We start from the raw sequence: 17,353 nt of genomic DNA, 5'->3' as shown, positions 1-17,353 counted from the left end.
CTGCCACGCAATAAAAAAAACAGACCGCGCGGTTGAATGCCAAGGAGGGAATTCGATATGTTCGCACATAGACATTAAATTAAATTCCTAATAACAAAAGTTTGTTTTCTTTGCCGGAAGTGAAAAGTAACAAATTGAGTATCTAACTTGTCTTATAAACATGTCACAATGTTTATAGTTTCTTCATACGGAATTTAAGGGACACAGATATGTATACAAGTTTACTAAAAGAAATAAAGGACAAATGGTCCTTTTAACACATACTCATGTGCATTAATGTAAGATGTTTTATACTTTTAAATGAGGCTAGATATAAACCAAAATAAGTGAACCTATATATGAAAATAGATTAGATACAAACCAAACTAAAGTAGATGAACCAAACAAATCGCTTCAATATCTTACATTTCCAAACAGATGGAGTACTTAGAATCATACCCTTATAAGAATCGTATTGTCAGTTTATAGTAAAAATAACATGAGGTCGGACCACATTGAAAATTCCATGCAAGATGGTTCGCTCAACAGTGTGGGATTGACAAACGACACGAGATTTCTCTGCCCACGCGGATTGAACAGGGATCTCAACGGAATGCTTATTTGTCTAACATGAAATCGACGTCATTGGAAGAAACATTCACAACAATCTATGGCAAGACAAGTCAATACTACAACGTCTCACGTCTCTCAGAGTTGGCGGGTACAGAGGACATAGTAAGAACTTTGATGGGCAAACAAACAGCGCCACTGACAATTAACACCCATGAAAACATTCTGATAGTTAGCTCTCTCACAAAGAGCTGATCTTTCCCGAAACACCCATATTATCTGTCAAGACTATAGTTTATAATACGTAAAGGCAGCATTAATCCGAATATCATCCAGCTTATCCAGATAATAGAAGAAGCTCCTGCCAAGATGCTTCAAGCCTATTTCAAGAAATTAAGCACATGTAATTAGTTGCAGAAATTAATGGAACAAAATTACTTGCTGGAGAAAATTCACGCATATATAATAGCCAGAGTGAGCAAATAGCCCATTTTTCATGTACCAAGGCTGCCAAGTACAGACATTTGGTTAAAGATACTTACTACTACCACTAGGAGCAGATGGAAACCACTAATTTGAAACCATTAAATGTTTGTATGGTTACCAAATTGGAGTAGCTACTGCAAATACATCAGTGTGCAAATGTTCATTCATTTGATCGACTAATCAAACACATCAATATATGGCTGGCGTACCTTGTTGGCAATGTTGTTGGACAGCCAGTCAAGCCCCTCGTACAAACCCTCACCAGAGGTAGCACATGTGCTCTGGATGTACCTGAAACAAGTATCAAATCATAAGTTCAGGGACAGGTAGTAAATTGAGTCATTATGCACAAGGCAATAAAATGTAGATTGAATAGTACAAAATTCAAAATGAATACAGAGTTTAGGCAGGTATGCTATTGGAGACCAATCATCTTATTCAATGGGGAATAAAGTTTTTTTGGCATAGGATAGAAACATACCAGTGTCGCTGGCGAAGGGAATGCAGGCCAAGCTTATCAGTGATTTCAGCAGCATTCATGGCATTAGGAAGATCTTGCTTGTTTGCAAACACCAGAAGCACAGCATCACGCAACTCATCCTACAATCATTATACAATATTGCTGTCATTAATCAATGCATCACTGAGAAAATGATGAGAGGAGGCAAACTCCTCAAACTAAACTAATTGGACATCAGACGATGAGCATTTTGGAAACAATAAACAAACTAGTACATGATACTATGACAGTATACATATTCCTTGTCACACTAGTATTGATTTACTTGCTATAGTGCTTATGCAATGATCACAAACAGCCAAGAGATTAAATCCAAAATATGGAATTATATGAGAGATCCTGGTAAAGGAATCCACAAAACATAGGCCACCTATATGATCATTATATAGCAGACTAGGTGTAGACAGTTTTTAGCCTTGTGGTAATACCTCATTGAGCATCCGGTGAAGCTCATCTCTGGCCTCAACAACACGCTCTCTGTCGTTGCTGTCCACCACAAAAATAAGGCCCTGGGTGTTCTGGAAGTAGTGCCTCCACAGGGGCCTGATCTGTATGGGGAAAGTACACAAAAAGGCATCAGATGACAAGCAGAGAGAGAAAAAACAGAATATGTCAGGAAGTATAAAACATAAGGGCAGACTTTTGAATTCTGATAGGAAATAGGAGTCATGTTAATTATAAATTCTGAATTGTTAACAAATTTCAAAGATGGTGTCCTTCCATGTACTCTAATAATGTTGACATTGCAAATGCTATAACTGAACACACTCAACTATATATATATTCTAAATTGTTATACATACGTATATATGTGAAATAAAAAGACATAATTGGCCTTCAGACAATATTCCTCACCTTGTCCTGACCCCCGACATCCCAAACTGTGAAACTGATGTTCTTGTACTCGACAGTTTCAACATTAAATCCTGCAGATAGAAAACATACAGATTCAATCAACCTATACATGTAGTGCAGAGGTAAAAAAACAATCCAGAACATAATCACAATCCTCAGTTAAATAAGCATTCTGAATACAGATCAAAAGATTACATGGGCTGCAAATATTTGTTTAACGCGTAATATCAAGCATGAATTGGACAAACAACGATTTTTTTAAATCCTACAGGAGGCTACTATGTTGCAAATGAGTTGGCCACTTTCGTAATGATCTCAAAATTTTGCTCGCCATGGAACACACATTACATGCACACGATACTATGCTAAAGCTACACCCGAGAGTTATACGATTACAAACTACCGACAAGATAAACAACATGCTGTGACAGCAAGTTGACTTAGGACGTGGGGATGATTGGTCTTACCGATGGTGGGGATGGTGGTGACGATCTCGCCGAGCTTGAGCTTGTAGAGGATGGTGGTCTTACCGGCCGCATCGAGACCGACCATGAGGATCCTCATCTCCTTCTTGGCGAAGAGGCGGCTGAACAGCTTGGTGAACGTGAGCCCCATCTCGGCTCCTGCGCTGAAAAGGCGAAAGCGTCAACCACACAGATCCACATGTACACAGGCTCGCTACAAGAAGAACAAAAATACGCCGGAATCGAGCCAAGGCAGCTAGATCTACGAGATCCGGTGCCCGCGGCACGCAGATCCGAGCCACGGCGGACGAGAACCTCCGAAACAGAACCAGATTCGCGCGCAACTTGCGCGGGGGAATCGTGCCGGATTCCCGAGCACTAGCGTGGGAACGAAGCTGGCCGAGCGAAACCGGCCAAACGCGCCAGATTCGTCGAATCAACCCCTCCGAAAACCGATCGAATCTGCCGGATACCGACATGGTGAGGAGATCGACCTCACGAACGATCCACCAAAAACTAGGCAGGTGAAGCCGATCGCTACGACAACAAAATTAAAGCACGATCCGAACGATGATCGAGCCGAACGGCACAGCGGTGGAGAAACGGGTAAAGGAGAGATCCGGCGGGATGGGCGCGAATGGTGGTTACCGGGATCGCGACGGCCGCTGCCCTGTGCGTGAGGCCGCGGTGATCTCCTCCTCTCTTCCTCGCCCTCCTCGCGCCGGGGCTTCCTCCTCGGTTGGGGATCGGGTGGCAGGCCAGGAGGAAGAGGAGAGAAATGGAGGAGAGAGAGAGAGACCGGGGTGGTCGCGCATAGGAGGAGACTATATACGGAGAAGGGTCACCGGTAGGTGGGGCCGCATTTCGTTGTGGAGGGCGCATACAAGGGCTGCGTGGGCCAGCTGGTGAGTGGGTCCATCTACGTGCGGTGACATTAACTCGGGCGGTCGTTGTGGGCCCCCGAGAATTTGATGGCGGCCATTTACACACAAAAAAATAACCCTTTGTTGCAACTATAGCACGACCTGATCCTCCGGGTAAATTATTTCACCCATCTAACCCTTTTGTGTGGCGCCCCTCCCGTGCCGACGGCACCACTCTCCCAGCCGACGTGGCGCCCTCGACGCTGAGCTGTGCGCCGATCCGACGAGGCAGGATGTGTGGCGCCGATGAGCGGCGCCACACATGCACTTATAATTGCCCAAACCATACTGTAAGACAAATCGTCTGGGACTTAGCGTTTTGGCGAGGCTGTTTGTGTGGCGCCGATGCCACGGGCGCCACAGTGTTGCGCCGATGCCATCGGCGCCACACAAATATCCTCGCCAAAACGGCTAAGTCCCAGGCGTCAGGAGCCCCTGGATGTTTTCGACATATAAACAACATATGTGGCGCCGATGCCATGGGAGCCACACGGTGCAATGTGGCGCCGGCGTGAGGGGCGCCACACGTTGACTTGTGCTAACCTCCAGCCGAGCCAGGCGGTACCTTCGGCCTCGGCACCGATCGCGGTACAGGTCGCGCGCCCAACACCCTGGAACATATACTGTAAGCATGCCTCATTAGCAGTACCAGGGGCGGTACCGAGGGTGGTACCTCCAGCCATGCTCCGGTGGAGGTACCGGCCGTGCCCTTCCTTCTTTTTCTTCTTCCTTTTCAACCAAAGGCAAAACTAGAAAATCAATAACTTGAGACAGGAAAATCCGAATCGAGTGAAACCAATTTTGTTGGAAAGGGGACGACAAGAGCTACCCGAAAAATATGGAAACTAGTGGGAGTTGATTTTCTATTAATTTTAGAGGTGCAACACCTCAATACGAGAAATCGAGAAAAACACCAAACTCGAAAATGTAACAAGTGATCTATGCGAAATCCGTTTTCGGTGACCTAGAGCTTGTCATGAAAATAACCACAAGCTCTAAAACACCACATGGATAAGATCCAAATAACAACCAAGAAATATGATGCAAGGATGCAAAGGTTTGACCGCACTCCGAGCGATACGACCGATTTACTCACTCGAGAGCCCCTTGATAGTACGACCATTATCCTATAAACCGGTCTCCCAACTAAACCACGAGACCGGTAAGAAATAAACCATATCAAGAGAAAACCTTAACCTTGCACATTCCACTTGAGCTCGATGATGATGATCTTGAGCGCAACAAGGATGGAATGCCGTTCTTAATTGTGCTTGCTTGATGTCTTACAAATTGCTCCCCCATAATCCATTATAGGAGAGCTTCTTCTTCGGTGCATCTTCACATATCCATGAGCACATAGGAATGGGAAGCTTCAAGCATCTGAGCTCTTCGAGTTGACTCATCTTGAACTTGCACCTTATTTCTTCGTATTGCAACCTTGACGCCAACTAATCGTTCAAGCATTGCCTATGAACAACTCCTACACATATAACTCAATGCAACCATTAGTCCATAGGAATTGCCATTAATTACCAAACCACACATGGGGGCTATATGCACTTTCAGCTGCCCCGACATAAACGGACAAGCTTGGCCTAGCGACCATTTCAGTGTCCACGGGCTGACGCAAACAGACGCAACCGATCGATTTTCACGTTCGATTTACATCGCTCCGTTCGAGATGCCCTTGAAACACACAATTATGATTTTTTGATTCATATACTAGTAGTAGAATAGACAAAATATAGGAATAGAAAGAATATATGATTTGGATGTCATGCTTATTTAAAACATGAGGTGTGTTTAATTGTAGTAGGAGTAAAATAATTTTCTATTTGGTATGATCTGATTTTTTTCTATAGATTACAAGATTTTTGTAGGATTAATTTTTATAGGATATGTTCCTATGAATAAAACATCTATGTAATTTTTATTTATATGGTCTAAATTCTACACAATTTTTATATAAATCTTGATAGCGATTAAAAAATTCAAAGCACTTTTTAATACAACTAAAATGGATGTATCTACAACTAAAATGTGTCTAGCTAGATCCATCTATATTAGCATCAAGTAATATGAATCGGAGGGCTAGTATCTTTACAAAAGGATGTCACAAAAAAATTATTTATGTTCAAATATATATACACTCTTTACTATATAATATTGATACATCCGAATTTAGATAAATCTTCGATGTCTTTTTATAGTACTCCCTCTATCCAAAATAAGCTGCTCAATATTTTTCTAGATATGGATGTATCTACACGCTAACAATATGTCTCTATACAAGTGTGTTTAGACAAATTCGAGCAGCTTATTTTCGGTCCAAAAAAAACTTGAGACCACATCAATGAACACCAAAGCCAACCGGATCCGATGAGATCCGCTGGACAAGCAACTCCATTGTTCCTCCACCAATGCTAGATGCACCATTGGAGCGAGGATAGTGCAGGAATGAACTTATTCTGACTCTAGGATATATCGTCGCCACCTCACGATTTCGAAGGAGATATCGAAAAACCTAAAACAAAAATGAGAACCCTCCCGCTAGGGAGAAATCGAGGTTTGCCACACCTCCAAGGCCTAAAAGACAGATCGACAGCAACACCGAGGAGGGGATGGAAGCCTTAGCTGCCTGGGATTGCCTTCTTTTCTCCAAGCCATCTATAGTGATTATTGTTTCCGTGAAAAGCGACGTTCATATCGATAACGAGCCGTCTGTGGTGACTTCGTCAATCTCAAAACTCGTCGGAATGATTTTTTTGAACTTAGTCTCTTAGAAGTGCTTATATACGTAGGGTGTGTGTATGTGTGTTTATGGGGTTGATGTATTATTTGTGAGTGTTTGCGCTTAGTCGGTTTTTTCTGGATTTAGTTTTTTGGAGGTGGTCATATACGTAATAAGATGTAATGTGAATGTCTGTCCACACTGTGTTTTAGAAAAATACTCAGAAAGTCAAACCCCAAGCACGCTCCTGTTACTGAGGTTTATAAATAAGCGATTCGCTAGTTCTCGCGTAAAGAACTTAGCTAGCGTGTTGTGTTGGTGGTTTTGTGACCTAGATAGAACTGTGAAGATTGGATTGTTGGGGTTCATTTCCATTTTAACAGCAGCCCCTCGGTGGTGGGCCTTATGTGTGTCAGCGTGTGAGGCAGTTTTGTCTTTTTGGTTTTCTTTTGGGCTTCTTTTTCTTGTTTTGTGCTTCTTTTAGAAAAAACTCAACCCGACTAGGATTGCTTTTGTTTTTGGTGTGGATTTTGCACATGTACGGATAATTTCATATATTTATGTAAGTGCAAACTCAAGGATTTTTTGCGTTTTATTCTCTGCTAAAAGACTAAATGTAAATGTACATTATGGCATTTTGAGAACCAACTGAGGTTGGGTGGTTAGGAGGATGATTGTACCCCAGCCCACCAGAGTGCAAACCGTAGGTTTAACATTTGTGTATCTCATAAAGGAGAAATATTCATTTACTAGGAAGCGGCAGTGAGGCGTCTGTGGTGACTTCGGCAATTTCAAGATTCAGTCCGCCGGCTTAGTCTTCCGAAGGTGCTCATAGGAGTAGGATGTGCGTGTGTACATTTATAGGGGTGAGTGTATGTGTGTGTATATTAGCGTCTACCTTGTAATATGTTTCTCAAAAAGCCATAGCATTTTCTAAATAAAGGTTAGAAACATAGATGTTTTCTAAATATGGGCTGCGTGATTTTGAACTCATGAGGTATTTTTCCCGTGGACCTTTTGAACTCAATAATGTCAAAAAAAAAGGCCCACGTATAAACACAACAAGGGCAACAACTTATGCTTGATTTCGTCAATTTCAAGATTTATTCCGCTGGCTCAGTCTTCCGAAGGTGCTCATAGGGGTAGAGTACGCGTGTGTGCGTTCATAGAGGTGAGTGTATACGTGTGTATATGAACGTCTACGTTGTACTGTGTTTCTAAAAAAAACATAGGATTTTCTAAATAAAGGTTAGAAGCATAGATATCTTTACTATTAAATGGGAGTTGGTCGTTTGACGCTCAACGCGTTTGATGATCGTCATTGGAAGCATCCGAACCGTTCAATCCTTTAAATGTCTATCCCACCGTCCGTGAAACTAAAATCGACATACAATCTGCTCTTTTCTTTCAACGAAAGGTCTCTTCAAAAATCTGTGACGAGCATTCATTAGTCATTAATCTATACCTAATAATAAAGGAGCTAAGGTTTCCGTGGTTTGATCCGTCAAGTTAAGGTTTCTGCCAAAAATTTCGTCAACGCTTTTTATTGGACTATTTTGCCCTCCCACCAAAATACATAATACATCAGTTGCCATGGTACCGGTTCGACGCTCCTTTTTTCTAGCCCCCGAGTTCCTTCATCCCAGACCACAAGCCGCCAGTTCACAAAAAAAAAAAAAAGACCACAACCCGCCGCCGGATCAATCTGGTTGACACCTGCCGAGCGTGTTGTAGGTTGGTGCTCCAGAAGTTCTCCCACGAGTGGTCTCCGTCGTGGCCGCCGTCTCCGTCGAGTTCCAAGACAAGCGCCGTCCCAGGTCCCGAGCTCCAACCCTGTCGATCTCCGGCCATAACCCCCCGCTCGACCAGATCCGCAAACCCCCGCGGTGGTTGCGCAGGAGAATAGGCGGCGGCCCGACCTGCCGGCGTTCTGATGAGCAGACGGGTGGCGGAGGTGGCGTTTCTGGCAATTCTTTTGTTTCTCTTTCTCGTCCCGTTCGAGCGGCCAAACCGGAGTGGCTGAGCTGCCGCCAGCGATGCCAACCGGCGCCCATCAGATCCCGCTCGCGGCGCCCCACAACCAACTCAGGAAAGAAGCAGATCGCTGTTGGACGCCGACGGGACGGCGGACGGCTTCCCCTGGACGACGCAGAGGACTCGTTGGGACGGCCTGTCGGGGATGCAGAGCAGTTTTCTTGCTAAAGCCGTGCACGAACGTTAGTACAACATCGCCAGGGGCTTTCACCGGCAAGGATTTTCGCTGAAGATGGGGACATCGCAGGCAAGCAGAACAGAAGTTCTCGCTGAAGATGTGACGTGTCCATGGTTGAGATTAAGAAGTAGGCAATCAACGATGCCAAAGTTGCAGGAGCGCGCCAGGCACAAGCTTTTCTGAAGCGGAGGATATTTGAAACGAATCCTTTGACTCGAGCACTGAAGAGGAAGATGATGTGATCCTCTCCAAAGCTGACATTCGGTTGATTATGGATAGGTCAAGCGCAAAGTGGCGCGGCTGATTTAGACGATTTTGATAATGAAGAGGTCGCCCATGACCATGCTAATTAAGGTTGAGGATGCCCCGTATTACAACTCACACATGGCCCAAGACTAATGAGGTCGGTCCTGTCCAGCCTGGGACGAGTAACCATCTGAATATCCTACGCAGAGAGGGCCGCCTAGACGCACACGAGTCTGACAAAGGAAAGACTAGGGGAGATGAAACAAAACTACCTGGGTACATGACAAGAACATATGCAAGACAATCCCACCACGCCCGACCGACCACACGCGCAAAATTGCATGATGGCGTTCAGGCGAGCCGAACAAGCTGTCCTCTCCTTATCACTCAGCGCCCGGCGCACAATCCAGCATAGTTCGAGAAGGATATTTCGCTACAATCGAAAACCCAGAAGAGAGAAAATCTTATAATGCCATATAATTAGGAGTCCTTTTGTTTTACGGTATGGTACTTACAAAGTCATCCCTACTTGAAAATTTGGTATGTAGTAATCCCTTAGTTTCTTTTTTCTTTGTGTTTGTGTTCTCCACACGTGCAGGTGCAGCCTGGAGGTAAAGTATTTACAGACATCTCAATCTCGCGAGCTTTCAAGAAAAAGTAAGTTAATATTTTTGGTTTCACCTGAATGCTTATCTATGTGTCATGAATAATTGTGCCATATATCGAACTTGATATTTGCAACTCTCGAAAAAATTATTAGTTAATTAGTTACTAATTATCTCAAATTTTTAAATCTTGTTGATGCTCTCATGTTGTCGATGCAACTCTTCTCTAATCTTATCATAACCATGCAACATTAGTTGGGGGAAGACTGAATGCCCAAAGCACCACACAACTATGATTAATTTTAAAATTTTAGTGTAGCTGAAAGCATTTTAAAGTAAATACTTTTAGTCATGTGAGTTGATCCGTAGCAACGCACGGGCTTTGTCCTAGTCTATACCTAATAATAAAGGGAGAAGCGTTTCCGTGGTTTGGTCCGTCAGTTTACGCTTTCGTCCATCCATTTAGGCGCTTTCGTCCGTCCCTCTGTATACCGCCTAGGCTAAAGAGTTCGAGTTCGGGTGGTAATCCTTACTGGTACCGGTTCCATCTCTGGTTAGCAGGTCTGGTCTCTCTGGTCTTTGTAAAACGTGCGTTGCTTCTTTCCACGAGTTCCGTGAGAGCACGAACATCTTGCGCCCTGTTGTCCATCGTGTTCAGCTCTGATTACTATCCAGAGTTGCCTTCGATCAGACTTGCCGTATTAACACGGCCTGGCCTGGCCCGGCCTTATAATCCATGGCGCGACTTCATCTAGCGCAACCAGACGCGTTCAGCTTTGGACTCACACATAACGAGCCAGGGGTCAATCCTCTCGAAGAACTCGATCTGCAGGAAGGCTGTTCTGAGAATTTCGAGGAGGATCCGGGGCAACCACCGGAAACCGTCTAGCCGAGGGTGCGGACGTGCTTACGATGTATCCGGCCTGTTGGATCCGGCAGAGGTGTACGTTGCTCGCTATGAACATGTGGTGTGATCCGCTCGATGACTTTAGCTCAAGACAGAGGACGGATCTTTCCTGCTCCCAATCCGCTCGGTGACTTTTGCTTGTAGTTGTCAGAAACAGTAAACCTCATATTGTTGCTAGACCGACGCATGAAGTTTGTCGAACCTGCTGTAGCAAGGGCAATTAATCCAGAGTAGGACGTTCGTGAACTCTGTCAAGACAAGAAGTCCACAAACAATAGCACAACAGCCAGCCGGCCAGCCAATCCAATTAAACAAAGAACAAGCAAAGGAAACTACAGCAACTACAGCAGTCCTCGCTGGCCTGTTCGTGAAGGGGTGCGTCGTCCTGCTTGCTAGAGCGTCAATGTGCAACTAGGCGGCCTGAGCCTCCGCTAGCAGTCGACGAGCGATATCCGCTTTTCTCTCACGCTGTGTTTGGATGCGTAGAATTGAGAATGGAATTGAATTGGATTTGAAATTCCAAATCTATGATGGAAATGAATTGGCTTCTAATTCAAATTCTGTTGTTTGGATGTGCTTGGAATTTGTTGTTAGAATCAAAGGGTGTGACCAATTCCAAATCCTGTTTGGATGTAGAAACCATAGAATTTGATGTTTTGTTGATTTTAAACAATATTTTTCAAAAAAAAAACTTTGGTCAGCGAATAGATCCAGTCAGTCCCCAACCCAGATCGTACTTGTCGGCGCTGGTTCGTCAGCGTCCTCCATCTTCTCCTCGGCTGCATCGTCTACTCCCCCGTTGGCCACCGTCGCGCCTTGGCTACCGGAATCGGCCGGCTGTGGCTAGAATCGGCCAGCTGTTTGTCGGGATCGACCCTTCCCTTCGAGGCCGGTGGAATCCCATCCACCAAGTGGGGCGTGGGGGCGGGCCGGAGTTGGTGGCAGGGGAGAGGAGACTTTGCAGGAGAGGTGGTTGCAGGGGCACGCACAGTCGGCTGCAGGAGCACGCGACGGCGGCCGGAGTTGACGGCAGGGGAGGGGTGGGGACGAGGGAGGCCACGGGGCCGAACGGCTAAGGGAGACGGGAGGGAGGCCATGGCCGCCGGATCTCTGCTCGCCGGGCCATGGACGACGGATGGGGAAGGGAGAAGGGAGACGGAAGGCCATGGAGGGCCAACGGGGAAGGAAGACAGGAGGGGGGGCTCTGTTTTGTCGAGAACGAACGGGTATGTGCGGGGCTGAGGGCGGATGAGTTTCCGAGCGTTTTCGAGGGGGCGACCTCGGAATCGAGCGCTGGCTCTTTACACGCGAGGTGGGGGTAGCTCGGAATTTTGCTTCGTTTCCATGATCCAATTCAGAGCGCGGCCCAAACACTGGAAACTGATCCCGAATTCCAGATTCAACGATTCCGTGCCTGATTCTATGCATCCAAACGGGGCGTCAGGATGATTTACCGACCTAACACTGAATAATTCTTGGTATGGAGATGCCTGGCCTGGGCATGTACAAATCTTGATGCTTTCGACAGAAACTGGCTGTGATGGAATTGAATCATCCGGCCTGCTATTGGAAGCAAGATACAATAATCTCGTACCCCTCTCCCCGAACCCCTCTCTCTCCTCCGCTCCTCTTCTGACCGTTGACCAAGGAAGGCCGGGCCGAACCCGATCCTTCTCCGGCGGCTCTGCCGGCCGGAGATGGAGAGGGGGACGCGCCGGAGTAGATGCTAGGTGTAGATCTAGGGTTCTCGGCGAGATGCCGTTGTATTGGAGTAGTCTGCCAGCTCTTTTGGGCAAGATCTGGTGCGGGCGGCGGTGGTGGCGGCGCGGCATCGAGCTCCGGCGGTCGGAGATGGCGGCGCTCCACTCCCTCCCACAAATCTCCATCAATAAGGCCCTGGTTTGTTCCTTTTCTCTGCTTTGCACAGCCTTTTCTTCTGTTCTTCTCCCGCCGGCCGACCGAGGTGGTGAGGGGTGGGGAAGAACTGGATCGGGCAGTTGCGATTCAGAGGGGAACAACGGCCTCTACCCCCTGGTGTTTTGGTGCAGCACCGGTGGGCGGCTGAAGAGTGGACGAGTCAAGCCCCGGCGGTGGCGGTGGATCTCGTCTGTTCTTCTTGCCGAGGCCCGCAGAAATAAGCACCTCTGCCTGCACCGCTGCGCCCTTGACGTCCTCTTCATCAACCTGGCCGGCCGTGGCGGCGAGGAGGAAGATGAAGATGGCGGCGATGGTGCTGGCGCTGCTAGGTGGTGGTTTGTGTCCTGGGAAGCGATGTTTTCGAGCAGATCCAAGGTCACTTTGTGGCCTATCCAAGTGTCGGCGTCAGACTCCGGCGTTTCAACCTCCGTTGTGAGGTTCTTCCTGAGGGTTGCAGCCGCATACTACGGCTGCGTAGAGGCAAGTGGTTTCGTCCCCGCCTCCTCGCATGACGGCGGCGTAGCAGCTCTCTGGCTCGACGGAGGCGAAAGAGAAGGACCTGATTGCTTTTCTATATCTTTCAGTGAGGTCTTTTCTGTAAATGCTAGGGACCTATATGTATTTTTAGATCTTATGGGGTCCTTTGTATCTTCTTGTACCGCCACCGTTTGTTTTTAATGAGAAGCTTCCTGCCCCTTCAAAAAAAAAGAATTGAATCATCCGCACACTGTTATGACAATGGAGATACGATGGAGAGGGTAAGTTTGATTGCTATATCACTACATTCTTTAATCTGTTGTCTTTTGAAAAATATAATACAATTATTTGCTGATATCAGAGGATTAAGATTTTTATCTGAGTTGCTTTTCATGTACTGTAAGATATTTTCTGTTAAAAAGCAAATATGGTAACAAACACGACACGTATGTGTACCAGTTCTTCTTCTCATGTATTATTGAAGTCATCTACTCATGCATTAGTAATTGGCAGTAATGTAAGTACACTAGATTGAAAATATAGATACGCACAGGTTCTCCTATAGAGATGCTAGGTTGCAGGCTTCCAACATATGAACCAGAAGAATAATAGCATCTATTTAATTCTCCGCAAAAGTTAGTTCCATATTTTTAAACTAGCATCATTGTTGCAAGCGTGGAACCCTTCAATATTTATAGACGGTAAGTATAGATATGGATAAACTTATTACTTGATTTAACCGGTGATAATATATTAAGCAATGATGTTTCGTCGATGCTTATGGATCTAATTGTCTCGAACAAGTATTGGATGGCTGCTACCAATAATACACTCAATTTTATATTACTTATGGCTGTTTCAAAAATAAACATATTATAACTAAAAATTGTAAAATAATGGAATAAATAAAAAAATAAAAATGAATTATAAGAGAGTAGATCAATTAAATAAAAAGATAATAAAATATAAGGATTATAAGTAATGGGCGAAATATGGCTAGGTTAAGCAGGTTATCCGACCTTGAGTCAACATTTAGATCGAGCGGAAATTTTTAATTCAAAAGTTGCTTTTCCTCTTCCCGTTGCAACGCACGGGCATGTTTACTAGTCACGTATCAATCACATATCAATAAAGGTATGGTTGTAATCAAGCAAAAAAAAAATCAGCGCATGACCCAAAAATCTGGGATTTTAATGGGCAATTAATAAGATTTGTAATTAATCTATTTCCCAACTAATCCTACCACATCCGCATGGTACCAAAAATATTATCGCTTTTCTTCGTAAGTCCTTTCACCTCGCGTATGATTTCAGCGCCGACTTGTGGGTCTTCTATGTGTCATCGATTCTTTTGCAGAGGGATCCGAGTCCAACTAAGCTTAGCGCATAAATTGGTCGTAGGTCATACAACGCGTTTGCTGAAGGAGAATAGGACTATCTGGACCGTCAATCTAATCTGAGGTATCTCCTTCATCCGATCACTTTTACGGCCATCGCCTATGATATATGAAATCAATCAAAGCGATTCTCAATTAATACAAATTAACTACGAAGTTTAATTTTCGTGTACGTATCTTTTCTTGCCTTCCTATGGAATCAAGGGATCTATCCTCCTAGAGCCACGCCCCAGCAGGCCAACCATCACGCCGCCCCCGCTGGCTGCGCCGTCCTACACGGCAACACGTCACTCCATTTACGGAAAATCATCACGCTTCGATTTCTCCCCGTTGTCGACGCTGCTGGTTCTTCCCCCACTCCATCCTTCCTCTCATGCACCCATCGATGGTCGCGACGCCGGCGCCGGCACGCGGGGTGCCTCAATAGACAAGCGCGGCCGGGTGCACGTTGGCGGCGTTGGCCGTGGATGCGATGCAGGATGCGTTTTGAGTTGCCTGGCTTCGCCGTGGTCCTGCTCGTGCTCGTTGCGTCGTGCCTCCACAAAAGGCGGAACCATTGCTGATGACGACGCTAGAGACGCCGAGGACGCAACGATCTGCCGTTGCTGCTGGGGCTGGACACGGAGGAGTTCTCGGTCAGGACTGGCCAACCGACATCTAGAAAATGAAGCACTGAGCCTCCCCCTCGCCATGCCCTTTTGGGACGACGCGGACACCTCCAGTTCTGCCACGCCACCACCTCTGGATTGCAGTGTAACTAGATTTTCGATTTTTTATACACATGTCACTAGGTTTCTGAAGTGGCAGACTATAGCTCGTTAAGATATATTCATATGTTCTTTCAAGAACTAATGATTACTTGACGTGAAATCATTTTTACTTGATTTTCAGATTGTATATCTTTTTCTGGTGGGGTTCTTTCAGCCGTATCATGCCCTCTTAAGCGTGTCAGATGGCTGGCTACCGGAATAATGTAAATTTTGCCCTACCTTGAAGATTATACTGTATGTCGGTGATAAGGTGCATCGTCGTCCTCTCCGCAGAATGGTGCATGAAGATATCTAAAAATCTAAAAATCTTCATGCATTATCTGATTCAAAATTTTGTTTGTTTAAGTTTGCGTACTTTATTTTTGAATCTCCCTCAATCGGGTAGCGCATATTAGCTACTACATCTGTTGTTTTTTACATTACTCGGAATAGTTTTGTTTTACTTGCCTTAGATCATTATTTATTATAGTACTTTTATAACTTCTTTTAGTTTTTTAATCAATGCAGTATGAATTACCATTTGATGTGATGCTAACAAGTTATGACATGGCCTTAATAAATCATGACTTTCCTTTTAGAAATTCCCTAGCTCCATGGTGATTGATGAGGCCAAGGGTCTTAAAAATCCATCAAATATATGTAAAACTGCTGCTTTGTTTCTAAAATGGCTCATTCTTAACTGGGAAATTGCATGGCTCTGATTAAAACACTTATTCTGCATTTTCTTTAGGTATTATATAGTGTCCTTAAAGGCCATTTTATTATGACAAGGTGTGTACCACTAAAAGAAGCCATTCCTATCCAGAACAAACTTTCTGAACTATGGGTGTAGATGCACTTCTACTGCCTTCTGTTGGGCCACTCGATGAGCTTCTTTCTATTTGCAAGGGAGCAGGCGATTTGCGAGTAGGTATGTACCTTCACCATATTATAGAGTGATCCATCTATAGCTCTAATCAGTTTCTAGGGTGACATTCTTTTTGTGCCGTCACAAACATATTGAACTTCCGCTTGCGAAAACTGGGTATTGTATGCTTTGTAGGTGGTTGACGCCTCAAGCATAGTTAACTTCCCATAGCGCAAAACTGTGCTGGGGTGTGTCATTTCGTGCAGGATATACAACTACCTTCGGTTTTGATAACATATTCTCTGTTAGGGGCTCTCGCTTCCCAAACCTTCTTCTTGAGCCCCCTATATTTATTCTCTTATTTTCTTCTTTATTGCTTTGTAGCAATATATTCTGTTTTTTTACAGAAACTGAGGACTATATCCATTTTATAATACAATTGAAATCAATCACATTTTTGCCAAGGATCTGAGAGTGGATTGGTCAATACTTTTTTCTTATCTTTGGTGAGCTACTTTTATTATTACCAACGCAATAGTTCCTTCAGTATCTAAGTACATAAGAATGAGAGGTGACCCATACCACCATCGCGCCATGCTCGCTTAATGGATTTTATATGTGGATCGCGGTGGGGTTGCATTAGAATCGAGTCCGCTCTTCAAAGGAGGCTTGCGACAGTGAGACGCCGATGAAGAAGTGTGCCCATGGATTTTTTCTAACTCGCCAAGATGGGGATTTGGTTTTTGTTCATATTCTTTTTGAAGTCACTATCATCTACACCAACCCCATGACGTGATAATCAAGCGGCACAGTTATTTCCAAAAGCATGTTCCTATATAGTATTTCTGATCTTCAAGTGCATCATTGTATTTCTCATTATCCAAATACATGTTTGAGTGTAATAGTTAGTTATTTTCCAAATGCATGTTCTAACTCAAATAATTAGTTTCAATATACATCCCTTGCATTTAATCCGAATTTTGTAACGTGCAGATCATTAATACTTGACTTGCTATCAAGTTCAAAAGATTTTTGAAAAATACATTGTCAAGTTTTGTACCTACTTCATGAATATGTCCGGTGCACCTAATACTCAGTTGCTTTACAGAAACATAATGAAGTGAATAAGGAAAGGGATGAGAAGCACACAGAACAAAGGGTATAATATATAATGAAGAGGGGATCAGGAGGAGAAATGACACCCTCCAAGCCAACAAGGTAAGAGTACATCAACCTGAATTCGTAGCACCACTAATTATATGAGCTGGAATTTTTAGGACTAGCTTGATTGCAGTTATGATAAAATCATTCAGGTGCACCTTCATTTTGTTTTGAGTAAGTTTATTTATATGTTTGTGAATGTGTATCTATTGTCACTTTCTCGATTACATGATAGTGTCAAGCATCCAATGGACTTTTCATGTTCTAAAGAAGCTCAATAATAGAAT

At 44.5% G+C, this 17,353-nt stretch overlaps 1 protein-coding gene across 3 annotated transcripts; it reads right to left on the bottom strand.

The window, feature by feature from the left end:
- Positions 1-624: 624 nt before the first annotated feature.
- LOC127318413 (ADP-ribosylation factor 2) lies at positions 625-3,682 on the bottom strand. Of its 3 annotated transcripts, XM_051348904.2 has the most exons (8): positions 3,523-3,682; positions 2,878-3,038; positions 2,411-2,481; positions 1,984-2,103; positions 1,517-1,635; positions 1,245-1,326; positions 889-929; positions 625-812 (listed from the first exon to the last, which is right to left on the bottom strand). In XM_051348904.2, the coding sequence occupies exons 2-7, from the start codon at positions 3,023-3,025 to the stop codon at positions 924-926; spliced, it is 546 nt and encodes a 181-aa protein (XP_051204864.2). In that variant the 5' UTR covers positions 3,026-3,038; positions 3,523-3,682; the 3' UTR covers positions 625-812; positions 889-923. The 3 variants fall into 3 exon arrangements, with proteins under 3 accessions (XP_051204864.2, XP_051204858.2, XP_051204873.1); XM_051348898.2 differs by having other exon boundaries at positions 625-929; XM_051348913.2 differs by having other exon boundaries at positions 625-929; positions 2,878-3,033; positions 3,523-3,679.
- Positions 3,683-17,353: the final 13,671 nt, after the last annotated feature.

Source organism: Lolium perenne, chromosome 1 (assembly GCF_019359855.2).
Source record: "Lolium perenne isolate Kyuss_39 chromosome 1, Kyuss_2.0, whole genome shotgun sequence".
NCBI lineage: Eukaryota > Viridiplantae > Streptophyta > Magnoliopsida > Poales > Poaceae > Lolium > Lolium perenne.
The sequence above is the reverse complement of the archived record's forward strand: the minus strand, read 5'-3'. Positions and strand labels throughout refer to the sequence as shown.

Coding starts and splice junctions, on each gene's coding strand:
- LOC127318413 (XM_051348898.2), bottom strand. CDS start 3,025: ATGGGGCTCACGTTCACCAAGCTGTTCAGCCGCCTCTTCGCCAAGAAG. Junction 2,104..2,410: donor ATGTCGGGGGTCAGGACAAG/GTGAGGAATATT, acceptor TTCCCCATACAG/ATCAGGCCCCTGTGGAGGCA. Junction 1,327..1,516: donor TCCCTTCGCCAGCGACACTG/GTATGTTTCTAT, acceptor TACTTGTTTCAG/GTACATCCAGAGCACATGTG.